At 40.5% G+C, this 12,844-nt stretch overlaps 1 protein-coding gene across 1 annotated transcript; it reads right to left on the bottom strand.

The window, feature by feature from the left end:
* Positions 1 to 11,652: 11,652 nt before the first annotated feature.
* LOC145818924 (uncharacterized) lies at positions 11,653 to 12,072 on the bottom strand. Its single transcript, XM_082912930.1, has one exon. The coding sequence runs from the start codon at positions 12,070 to 12,072 to the stop codon at positions 11,653 to 11,655; it is 420 nt and encodes a 139-aa protein (XP_082769056.1).
* Positions 12,073 to 12,844: the final 772 nt, after the last annotated feature.

The raw sequence follows: 12,844 nt of genomic DNA, 5'->3' as shown, positions 1-12,844 counted from the left end.
TTTCCTACAATCTTTGTTGGAATCCTAGACAAGGATCTAAGTAGAATGACTCTTCTAAGGTATCCCCAGCTTTATGGGGCTGGACAGAGAGGGGAAAGCTATAATGCAAAACTATTTTGGATAACAATGGCGGCCACTTTGTGGCAAAGTATAGCTGCCTTCTTTCTCCCCCTCTTTGTGTACTGGCACAGCACCATTCATGGTTCGAGCTTAGGAGATCTTTGGACACTTGCAGTGGTGATTCTGGTTAATATACACCTGGCCATGGATGTGATTCGGTGGACTTGGATTACTCATGCAGCCGTTTGGGGATCTATAGTTGCAACCTTTATTTGTGTCCTCGTTATTGATGCTATACCTGGATTACCTGGTTACTGGTAAGATCTCTTTGCTAATTTTTTGTTTACATATTGAATATATCTATTTATATTTGTGCACATGTATTTGCCTTCCTTTCTTGTATGCTTCTGTTGCCCATGGAAAATGAATGCTACATCATTGAATCGCATAGCATGATGGACTTTGCATTTGTGCTCACCCTTCTTGCTTGTGTGCCTTAGTTGCACACGACAATTGCATGATAGAGTAATTTTGTGTTAGTTTGCATTGCCAGCATTCTTAACATTTGTTATTGATACCTTTGAATGTTAGTTGCTGCATGCACTATGGCCTTTCTGTTAGGAAGCTCCTCTCAAACTAATTTTTTATTTCAGTTTGATAAAAGAAAAATGTAAGAAGCATGATATAAGCTGAAAAATAAAAAAGAAACCAAAAACTGAACACAAAAGACTTGCACTTCTGTGTAGGGTTGTGTCCCCAGTTGAGAAGCACTTGGAAAAACTCATAAAGTTTTTTCTGAAAAGAGTCAATTTAATATCCATGGATCTCACTTTCAGTTTGGCCTTATAAATAAACTCCAGATACATATACAATCACCCACAAACCATATCAGTTAAGTTGAGTGTCATGCGCCCCATGAGAGTCAAATATGAGACTTTTTACTTCCTATGTTCAAACCCTTAGCCACAGGGCCACCTGTGTGGGTTCTTTGAAGCTCAGCTCAAAATAAATTTTTCTAGAAAGTAAATTGGTCAAAGTACCTAGATTATTTTTTTTAAAGAGTTCATTATATACAAATTTTAAAGCATCTACAAAACAAAGGTCGGGTTGTGATCCCTAACTAACCACTACAAGCAGTGGTTTGCTACCAATAGCGGTTCCAGAAATTCTTTCTATTGTATTCTCTACAGAGACACTCCAAAACATGGGTATTAAATGTAAGCAAAGAAATCTTTTCTGGGAACATAAAACTAATTGCAATTTTACAAAAATTTTGTGATGCATAATAACGAGAAAAATTATCGGTGATCAAACAAACATCACACCTAATTAATAGCTACACCATACATAGTTCTAGGGTACAATGTCTCGTTCAAAAATAAGATTAGAGAATCCACAGAAAACAAAGAAGAGGGAGAAAATATTACATTGTAGAGTAAATATTGGGTATAAGGGATAACATATTCAATCATATTTTTATTGGTTAGTGACACCACCTAGGATTATGTCATTGTTAAAAGTCAATATTTATGAGTGTTACATGGTCTCCTATTTTTCACCATTTTTTTTTTTTTTTTTTTTTTTGTTGTGTAAATTGTAAGGTAATTATAGAATGTGTTGGGATTTGTGGGTGATAGAGGTTAGAGGCAATCGGTCGTTGACCTCTGGGAAGATGGTAGGCACTTCAATGACTTAAGATCACCGAAGGTGGAGGAGTAGAAGACCAAGGCAAGCTTAGAGAGGGAAGAGGTGGCAGTGAGAGACCTTAAACACTTAATGTATGTTATGTGATTCTTGTTGCTCTTGCTGTGTGTTTTGGGCTGCACTTATGATGCCGTTATATAGACTCTAGGAGTATTGGAGACCAAGCAACCTCAAGACAGGTGGCAAGTTCTCCTTAACTCGACAGGACGGTGATATCAGCCCTACTAGCTGTGTCCTATGATTCAGGTCCTCGGGGAGGTTGTATCATAGGAACTGCAAGGGTAGGTGTGATATCTTTTGAGGCGTATCATATGTGCATCAAATGTAAGTGTAAGGTCAACGTCTCTTTCTCTAAGCCAGGTCAAAGGGGGAGCTATCACTGCAGGGAGATAGCTACACGACCTTGACGATCCCGTGGTCTTAGCCTCCAATCCACAATCCTCTAATGATCCCAAGCGGGAGTGCCTAGGTCCTGCTCCCGACCTAGGCGGCCAAGAGGGTGAATGCATGGGTGAGCCAAGGGCTCACCTCAGTAGCCAAGTAAACATAGGTGAGCCAAACATATGTGAGGCAAGAGTCTGGCTATGTTGTTATGAAGCTGGGTGAGTGGGTAGACAATACATTTCTTGAGTTATGAAGGGCCATGAAGAGCTTTAAGTGAGCCAGCTTCATGTGGCCTTGTTTCATTCTTGGTGGTGCGCATGCCCCTGCTTAGGCTAGGCATACAATCTCGACTCATCGTGGTGCCTCAGGGGTCTGCCACGTGAATGCGTAATGGTGATGACATACTCATCGTGGTGCCTCGGGGGTCTGCCATGTAGATGTGTAGTGGTGTTGACGTGACGCCCGTTGGTCTCGCCACGTGCCAACTATAGTATAGATACCCACATTAATGCCCCCCTGTAGTTAAAATAACTCATGCAGTTAAAAAAAGTTTTGATTTCTTTTGAATTAAAGGGAGAGATACATTTCAATTTCATTTGGCACGAACTGGCCGGACGAAAATATGGACTTATTGGGCGATAGCCTCATTCCATGGGATCTCTATTACATCACATGAGATTTCAACTTCATTCCATAGGCACCAAATTCCGCCTGTTACTCTTTCCATGCCGCTGGGAGGTGGGTTCATGGTCTTGGTGTTGGAGTAACCCATGATTTGGCTCATGAACTGAGCCTCGCTTCCCCTTTTTTATTTGTGTTAGTGATGATGATGAGGTAGAAGCGTCCGCTAGAATGTAGGTGCATGTTGTGTTGGAGAAAGTTAGGGCGAGCGACGCCCTCAGTGTTGAAGAAGACGATGTTAAGTGGAATGTTGTAGGAGATGTTTGGCTGAGCGTTGCGGGGAGCGCTGTCTTCTCCCATGTTGAGATCTGCAAAGTTCTCTATGTCCCACCCAAGTCCCAAATCTTCATTTGGGTTTTCTAATGGTGCTGACATGATGGAGATGTGGTGGTCTAGGTCTCTCTCTGTCGGTCTTTTCGAGAGGATATTGATGGTGATCCTCTCGAAATGTAGGATTAATACTTGATTTGCCTGGCAGGTGGATCCTTGGAGAGTGAGGCTGATTTCTTGGTTTCGCAAAAACCAAGTGTGGGACAGTGGTATTGTGTAAAGTTCTGGAATGGTTAGTGCCTTGTACCATCCTCTTATTTTACCCCGAAATTCTTCTGGTACCTCTACGACTGTATGAGCAGATATTGGGTGTTGGATCCAAGGGGATTCGAATAGCAGATCTTGGAATTGCCATGGAGGCATGGAGAGCATCTTTTGAAAGAACTCACACACCGGGCGACGACGGTGAGCAGGAATGGAGCTTGAAACTCTGGAGTTGGAGCTTGAAGCTCTATAGTTTGAGCCTCTCTAGTTTGGAGCCTTGTTCACCGACGGCCAAATGGTGTTATCTTGATGCCCCTCTCCTCCGGAAGCCATTTAGAGAGAATGGGTTGTTGAAGTTGAGAGGAGAATGTTGGCGAGTGGATATGAATTTGCTTGTGTTGTTGTTGTTGTTTTTTTTTTTTTTTTGATGTCCCGTATTTGCTCTCTTATAAAGATGAGATTGCATTGGGAAAGAGAAGGTGAATTTACTAACTTTTGCAGCTTTACATTGGGAATGGGCGATCTATGAAGAAGACAACTCATAAATTGAAGTTATAGGTTTAGAGTAGACCTATTGATTTTGAAGTTGCTTATAATATAATGTGATAGCTTGTGTAGCTATTAGTAAAGTGACTTTTTGAAGGCTTTAAGGTATTTGCAGTCTGTAGCAAAAGAGTTTGATTAGTTTAAGGATTCATCTTTGGAAAGGTGCAATCCTGAATATGTGCGTATATATACACATTATTATATATATATATATATTTTGAATTCAAAGAAGTTTGTGTATATGACTTTAGCTTGTTCGAAACTGTTTGAAAGGGGAGTTCACCCTTCTTCTTTTTTTTTTTTTCTTTTTTTCTTTTTATGTACTCTGTGTATTTTGAATTTGACCAGAGCTATCCAAATTCTGGTTATTTCGTCCATTTCTCCTTTTATCCTTTGTGTAGACCCTGTTTGTTTTTTTTTTTTTTTTTGAACTGGATAAGAGTGGGACTCTGTATTATCCGGTTGCTGCCCACATCTTCTCCTTTTGCCCAATGTGTACAAGGATGTTTTATTGACATGGTTATCTGTAACTGGGTTTCCTATACCATTAGGAAAACTGTTTGGCAAATCTGGGTTTTTATGTTTTTCTTTTCAGCTTGAGTTCTAGGTTCCTTCATAATCTCTCATTCCAAGTTGAGTTCTGGGTTGTTAGAGAGAGAAAGGAAAGAAAAAAGGCGGGCTCGACAGCCGTGAGAGAGGAGAGAAAGTTTGTTGTTAACAATTCGGTTTGTGAATCAAAGAAGCGGATCAAAATCACGAAGAGAGAAGAGATACTGGTTGTGAGAGAGAGGAAGGAGGGAAGAAAGGTGCCGGCTAGTTGTGGTGGTTGTCGACCGCGAGCCGTAACAATTCTGTGAGGTGCGACATTGGAGGGCTGACCTTAGATACATTTTGCGACAGAGCAGGGTTAATTTTTCCATCCCTTTGATTCACCGAAGCTAGGGTTTGGAAGGGTAGTTGCCGTCGTCGATTCTTAAGGGAAGAGGCAAAATCTCAGTGACTGACCGGCTATAGAGAAGGTGAGAAGAGAGAAGGCTGAATTAGGAAGTGGCGGGCCACAGTTGGGAGTTGGGTGAGGAGGAGTTTGCGCGTTTGAAGTTGAGCTACGATCTGGGAATCATCTTCTTGGAGTTGTCTGCCGTGAGGTATGCTTCGAATCTCCCTTAGATTGGCTATATATGTGTTTATTTATTCGCTATATATATATATATGTATATATGTTTTGTCTGTTTTATGATGAAACAAAGAAAAAGAAAAGGGGGCAGACTATTGTAAAAATAAATAAATAAATGAGGAGGTAAGTCAAAAATGAAGGGTGCACTTTGGAGAGTTGTACAATAATAAAATTGTTATTATTTTAGTAAAGAGCCAAGGGTTCGAGAACCCTTTTTTTTCTTTTTTTTTTTACATATTGGAGAAATAGTCGGGAAATAAAAATAAAATATTAGACCAAGATATTAGGGAGTTACAAAAGAGGATTTCCACGCTTAGAATATTAGGGAGTTATGAGATTGGAGATTTCGAATAAAATATTAGAAATGTGGGGAGCTATGGAATTGGTGAGCCATAAAACTATTAGGAGAGCCCTGATTTTTGAGAGTTTGAAAAATGTTGGAGAGTTGAAAAAAAATGAAGACCTCTAAAATTAATAATAAAATATTAATGAACTAAGAAATTGGTGAGCTATGAAAATAATAGTAAAATATTAGTGAGCTACGAGAATGGTGAGCCAACACATGAAGAGTTATGGAATTGGAGAATTTTAACAAAAATATGAAATTGGTGAGCCATAAAAATATTAGGAGAGCCTGATTTTTGAGAGTTCGAAAAATGTTGGAGAGTTGAAAAAAATGAAGACCTCTAAAATTAATAATAAAATATTAATGAACTAAGAAATTGGTGAGCTATGAAAATAATAGTAAAATATTAGTGAGCTATGAGAATGGTGAACTAACACATGAAGAGTTATGGAATTGGAGAACTCTAACAAAAATTAATAAAATATTGGTGAGCCATGAAATTAGTGAGCTAGGAACATAATAATAAAATATTAGTGATCTATGAAAATGGTGAGCTAACCCATGGAGAGTTATGGAATTGGAGAATTCTAACAAAAATTAATAAAATAGCGGTGAGCCATGAAATTGGTGAGCTAAGAAAATAATAATAAAATATTAGTGAGCTATGAGAATGATGAGCTAACACATGAAGAGTTATAGACTTGGAGAACTCTAACAAAAAATTAATAAAATATTGGTGAACCATGAAGTTGGTGAGCTAAGAAAATAATAAACTATTAGTGATTTATGAGAATGGTGAGCTAACCCGTGGAGAGTTACGGAATTGGAGAATTCTAACAAAAATTAATAAAATATTGGTGAGCCATGAAATTGTTGAGCTAAGAAAATAATAATAAAATATTAGTGAGCTACGAGAATGGTGAGCTAACACATGAGGAGTTATGGAATTGGAGAATTTTAACAAAAATTAATAAAATATTGGTGAGCCATGAAGTTGGTGAGCTAAGAAAATAATAATAAAATATTAGTGATCTATGAGAATGGTGAGCCAACACATGAAGAGTTATGGACTTGGAGAACTCTAACAAGAAATCAATAAAATATTGGTGAGTCATGATGTTGGTGAGCTATGACAATAATAATAAAATATTAGTGATCTATGAGAATTGTGAGCTAACCCGTGGAGAGTTATGGAATTAGAGAACTCTAACAAAAATTAATAAAATATTGGTGAGCCATGAAATTAGTGAGCTAAGAAAATAATAATAAAATATTAGTGAGCTACGAGAATGGTGAGCTAACACATGAAGAGTTATGGAATTGGAGAATTTTAACAAAACTTAATAAAATATTGGTGAGCCATGGAGTTGGTGAGCTAAGAAAATAATAATAAAATATTAGTGATCTATGAGAATGGTGAGCTAACACATGAAGAGTTATGGACTTGGAGAACTCTAACAAGAAATTAATAAAATATTGGTGAGCTATGACAATAATAATAAAATATTAGTGATCTATGAGAATGGTGAGCTAACCCGAGGAGAATTATGGAATTAGATAACTCTAACAAAAATTAATAAAATATTGGTGAGCCATGAAATTGGTGAGCTAAGAAAATAATAATAAAATATTAGTGATCTATGAGAATGGTGAGCTAACCCATGGAGAGTTATGGAATTGGAGAATTTTAACAAAAATTAATAAAATATTGGTGAGTCATGGAGTTGGTGAGCTATGACATGGAGAGCTACGAAATTGGTGAGCTATTACATATGGCTCTAACTCTAACACTTAGGAAAATTCTTGAAGATTGGGAACGTGCTCTAAACATAATAATAATAAAATATTAATGAGCCATGAAATTGGTGAGCTAAGAAAATAATAATAAAATATTGGTGAGCTATGAAATAATAATAAAATATTGGTGAGCCATGAAATTGGTGAGCTATGACATGGAGAGCTATGAAATTGGTGAGCTATCACATATGGCTCTAACTCTAACACTTAGGAAAATTCATGAAGATTGGGAACGAGCTCTAAACATAATAATAATAATAAAATATTGGTGAGCCATGAAATTGATGAGCTAAGAAAATAATAATAAAATATTGGTGAGCCATGAAATTAGTGAGCTATGACATGGAGAGCTATGAAATTGGTGAGCTATCACATATGGCTCTAACTCTAATACTTAGGAAAATTCATGAAGATTGGGAACGAGCTCTAAACATAATAGGAGAGCTATAAAAATATGAAGCTCTAACAAAGATTAATAAAATATTAGTGTTGTAAAATTGAAAGTCTAGTTAGCATCACATGGTGAGCCAAGAATTAGGAGAACCGCATCCGACTTTGATCTGCCACATATTGGGGAGGCGGGACTGAAATCTGGTCCGCCCCTTGTTGGGAGCTAGGAACTGGGTGACTTGAGGAGGTCATTGAGGGGAGTAACTCTATTCATATTGGTGAGCTAATGAAATGTGAGCTAATAAAATCAGAGAGCTGGTTTGAGGGATTTGAGAAAACATGAAGTAAAGTAAAGAGCTACAAAGTAAAAGAGTTATTCTTATTTATTAAAAAAAAAACAAATAATTATTATTTTTATTTATTTAGTTGATTAATTAATTAATTAATTAATAATAATAATATTATTATTATTTTTTTTTTTTTTTTTTTTTTAAAGTATAAGTGTGATTCATGAATGCAAAACTTACTTGTTGCAATTTGGGGTAATGTAGGTAGAAATTGTTTGCTCAGAATGAAGCGGAAAGCCGTTGTATGTTCGTCGAAGAAAGTGGCCAAAAAGTTGCAAGCAAAGCAAGTGGGGAAAAGGCTGCTGAGGTGCCTTCTGTCGAGCACTGGTTTCGTGCTCCTTATTTTGTAGTCGGGGAGAGATTCTGGCAACAATTGGAGGATAAGAGGACTGTTAATCGATCTCAAGTTTTGTTGGGGGTACCCGAGGCAGAAGAAGGAGCAGAGGGGATGATAGCTCCAGAATCTATTATGCGGTTACACATAGAGCGCAGCCTCTACCCATATGCATTCCCAGCTCATGACAGCTATGCTTTTACCAAAAATGGTGGGGGTTTTGATACTTGGGCTGAGGAAGTGCTGACTAATCCTTCTTCTAAAGAGGTTTTAAAGAATGCAGGTGTGTATGGTGCTATAGTGGCAAGTGTGGGGTTAAATGTGAGAAGGGAGCCATCATGGTTGAGTGTGGTTTTTTTCCGTTGGAGTTCTAGTTCTCACACCTTTGTTACTCGGTGGGGGAAATTGACACCTACATTGGAGGATGTCTGCGCATTGACTAGTTTGCCTATACTTGGTGTTGCAGATCCACTTTCTAATACATCTGTTCCGAGTCATCTAAAGATTGTGTCGATTTTGAAAGCCTCAATTTCAGAAGCAGGATTCTTATTGAGCGACTACGATAAAGGAGGAGTGTATCTTGGGCCGCAGCGTCGGGAGCATTGTAAGAATACCTTTGGGGGATGGCTGCGATATTGGTATCGAGATTTGAATCCATCTCCGGCAGAAGGAACCGAGATAGAAGAAAATGGGGTAAATGGGCCTGGATATGAAAAGTATAAGCATAATTCCACCTACCTTGCTGCTTTCCTTGTATATTGGTTGAGTCGATATATCTTGAAGGGAGCACCCAAGGATGGAGTAGACCCGTCTGTGTTTGATATTGCTGCTTATCTTGCAAGTGGTCTTTCAGTTGCACTTGGGCCACTGTTTTTGGGGACTCTATACAGACGGCTTGATATGTATCAGGTTGGAGCAAAGAACTCGAAGGGTCGGTATGATGTTATTAGTTTTGTATCGACTTCCTTCCTGTAGATGTTCTTGTATGAACGGTTTCCTAGGCTTGCTCCTAGGCCGACTGATTTTGAGCCTGGAGAGGGGCGAGAGCGCCGAGCTACAAGGTGGTACGGGACACGCATTCGGGGGCCGCTGATGGATATTTTTGATGATGAGAGTGAGTTTATAGCTCGTCCGTACGTTCCTCCTGTGGTCGGGGTGGTTCCGTTTCGGATGTATGACTCGAGAGATTCTGAGGTGGCTTTTGATAGTCGACTAAGTAATGCCGAGACAATGACGGCTTGTAGCTTCTTGTCATGTTCCTTGCCTTATTTTATAGGAAGAGCTTATGGCTCTATATCCTATAATCCGGCGAGAGTGGCTCGCCAATTTGGAGTTGATCAGGGGGTCCCTAGTCCTAGCATAGTCCTTCCTGTAGCTGATACTTTTGAGCAGTTATTTTGTCATACTCATCTTCCGAGACTCCAGAAGTATGGCAAGTTTATTCGGACGAGGACTGATCGTGTAGGTGGGGTAACAGTTGGTTGGCGACATTATTGGAGGGAGACTTTTGCCACCTTTCAAGAGTTTCTCGGGGGTGATATTGGGGACTTAGAGTTTATATGCATTCCATCGGATATCGAACTGTGTCAACCGTGCGTGAAGGGCCAGACTGAATTGGCTAGAGGCGAGTTGTCTCGATTTGCACGCTTAGAGTTACTCTCTGATGTGTTGACTTAGGTGAGGGTGGTTGGTACAGACGGTTTTCGAGGGGAAGTTGGTACATCCAAACGACGCCCAAGCCAGCCTAGGAATGAGCCTTCCCAGAGAATGAAGGTTAGCTTTTTTTTTCTTTTTTCTTTTTTGTGATTTTCTTTCTTGTTGTGTTTCCTTTATGTGCTTCTAAGTTTGGCACTTCGTTTCTTCAGGTACAAAGGTCAGCTATCCATCATGATGTTTCTGTGGCACCTAGGGTGGCGGGCGTGCCTTCTGAGGAGGAGAACTCTGCTGATGATTTGCTTCCACGTCGGCGATTGCGGAAACAAAGTAATGCTAAAGGTTTTAGTGATTCCAAAAGTGAGGGTGACGATGGGGATAGCTCAGAGGCCAATTTGAATGCGAGGGATGACGATGTTGTTAAGGTTACATTCGAGCGGGCAGATGTTCCTCTTGATAGGATGAGATCTGAGGTTGTTGCGCCATGTGGTGAGAGTAGAATGACTTTTGCGCCTCCTCTATTGCAGTTAGGGCATCTGGTGGCACAGTCAGTTAGGCTTGGGGAGTCCGATGTTGATGACCCGACTGGTCAGTTGCTTTTGTCTGATGTTCAGTCTCGCCTGCCTCCTGGTGGAGTCCCTACCATATCTTTATTCGGTGGGAGTAGTGGTTTTTCATCAGTTGATGCTCGTCTTAGTGTGCCTTCAGTTGTGGCTTTAGTTGGTGCTCAGACTAGCCTTCCTTTGGTGGATGTTCAGCCTGGTACTTTGCTTGCTTCGTTGGGAGTTGTTACTAGTTTGTCACTTGGTAAAAGTGGTAGTTATGCCCATGATGATACTATTACTCCCGACGGTCGGGCGAGTTTACCTTTCTTGGATGGCGAGTTTACCGTGACCCGTCTTGATGGTGGTTGCATATCCTTGGCAGGGGCTGATGGCAAGGGGCAAGTCCTCGATCCTAAGGTACTGTTTGCTGGCGTGCGAGATGAATGTTTGCCTAGACTGAGTTTTATTTTTTATCATAGGCCCAGCACTTTCATGCGTTTGGAGGCTATGTTCTTACGACGCTATTTGTTAGAGGCGTTCGGTGATATGCTCAGTGGGTTTCATGGTCTTACTCCGGAGACTTCTATTGATACGTTTCAATCATTTCAGGCTGCTGTGGCTGAGTTTCAGTGGCATGAGTTTGAGGTGAGCTGGCTGAGAGAGAGTTTGTCTCGTATGGAGGTGCAGGTAAAGAATCACCATCTCAAGTTTGAGCTAGCGGAAATGGACACGGCTTTGATGGAATCGGCGTCTTCTAGGGAAAAGGCTATGGTGGAGTTAGAGCGGGCGACCAAGGCATTGGCGGATGTGGACTTGGCGATATCGAGTTTGAGAGAGAGGAGAGCCATGGTAGAGGCTCAACTTATTAGTGTGGAAGATGAGGCTTTTGACTTAGATAGCCAGATAGGTCCAAGTTAGACAAGTTGAAGAATTTCTTGTACTGGTTGAGCTAAGACCCTAAGCACTGTATATATTTTTGTTTTCTCTCTCTATCTTTTTTTTTTTTTTGGATTGATAATTTATTAATAGTTACACAAAACGTAATGAGAATGGAGATAGCAAATGATTGTTTATTTAACATAAGCATGAGCTGATGTCTTACATTGCCATTACATCAGTAAGAGTAAATTTCTCAGGGGTGATTCTTCACTCTTATCCTAAGGGAAATAGGCCTTTAGCCATTTGGCATTGATAGGGCTCAAGAGAGCTTGCGAGTTTGGTTCAGAAATTCTATAATAACCATTCTCGTTGGCCTCTCTTACTACGTAAGGTCCTTGCCACTTAGGAGTGAACTTGTGGGTAGCGATTCCTCTCATGACATGAGGTGCAGCACGAAGTACCAAGTCACCTTCTTGGAATTGTCTGGGGCGCACCAAGGTATCATAGGCTCGAGCTATGCGACTTTGGTAAACTTTGAGGTTAGCCAGGGCCTTGTCCCTTCTTTCATCAAGGATCTCCAATTCATAGGATCTGGAGTCTGGAGTAACTTCACTTCGGAGGGCCATGCGAGCTGAGGGTATGGCAATTTCCACTGGAAGAACTGCTTCCGTGCCGTATACCAATGAGAATGGGGTCATTTGAGTCGGCCGTCTTTTGGATGTTCTGTAAGCCTAGAGCGCCATTGGGAGTACGTGCGCCCAATCCCTTTGATAATCCTTGAGAGTCCGTGAAAGGATTCTAAGGAGTGTTTTGTTGGTCGCTTCTGCTTGCCCATTCCCTTGGGGATAGTAAGGCGTTGATTTATGGTGCGTGATGTCATAGGAGACAAGGAGTTGTCCGACTTGGCGGTTGACAAAAGGGGTCCCATTGTCTGAAAGAATTACTCTAGGTATGCCGAAATGACATATGATGAATTCTCGGATGAAGTTGGAGATAGCAGCTCCTGTTGCCTTTTTTAGAGGGATGGCTTCTACCCATTTAGTATAGGTCTCTGTAGCCGCTACAATCCATATGTGTCCCCTTGATGGCGGAGAGATGGGGCCATTGAGATCCATAGCCCACGTGTGGAAAGGCCATGGTGGGCTCGAACTATGTAGATCAGTGGCGGGTGCATGAATGAGATTTCCATGGAGTTGGCAAGGTTTGCAGCGTTTGGCGTACATTTTGGCATCTGTCTCCATGGTAGGCCAATAATACCCTAAATGTAGAAGATGTTGAAATAGTTTCGCTCCCCTTTGGTGCTCTGATCCGTGAGTAAGTTCCAAAACTTTATGGATTTCGGCTCCTGACAAGCAACGTAATGGCTTTCCATCGAAGCCATGCCTGAAAAGTTGCTCTCCTTGCAAAAAGAATTTCGGAGCTCGCTTCTTGATTATTGCGGCTGCAGAGCGTTCTGGTGGCAATGATTCA

Source organism: Camellia sinensis, chromosome 2 (assembly GCF_055761805.1).
Source record: "Camellia sinensis isolate YWXY chromosome 2, ASM5576180v1, whole genome shotgun sequence".
NCBI lineage: Eukaryota > Viridiplantae > Streptophyta > Magnoliopsida > Ericales > Theaceae > Camellia > Camellia sinensis.
Note: the sequence above shows the minus strand (reverse complement) of the source record. Positions and strands in the feature narration are given on the sequence as shown.

Coding starts and splice junctions, on each gene's coding strand:
- LOC145818924 (XM_082912930.1), bottom strand. CDS start 12,072: ATGACCCCATTCTCATTGGTATACGGCACGGAAGCAGTTCTTCCAGTG.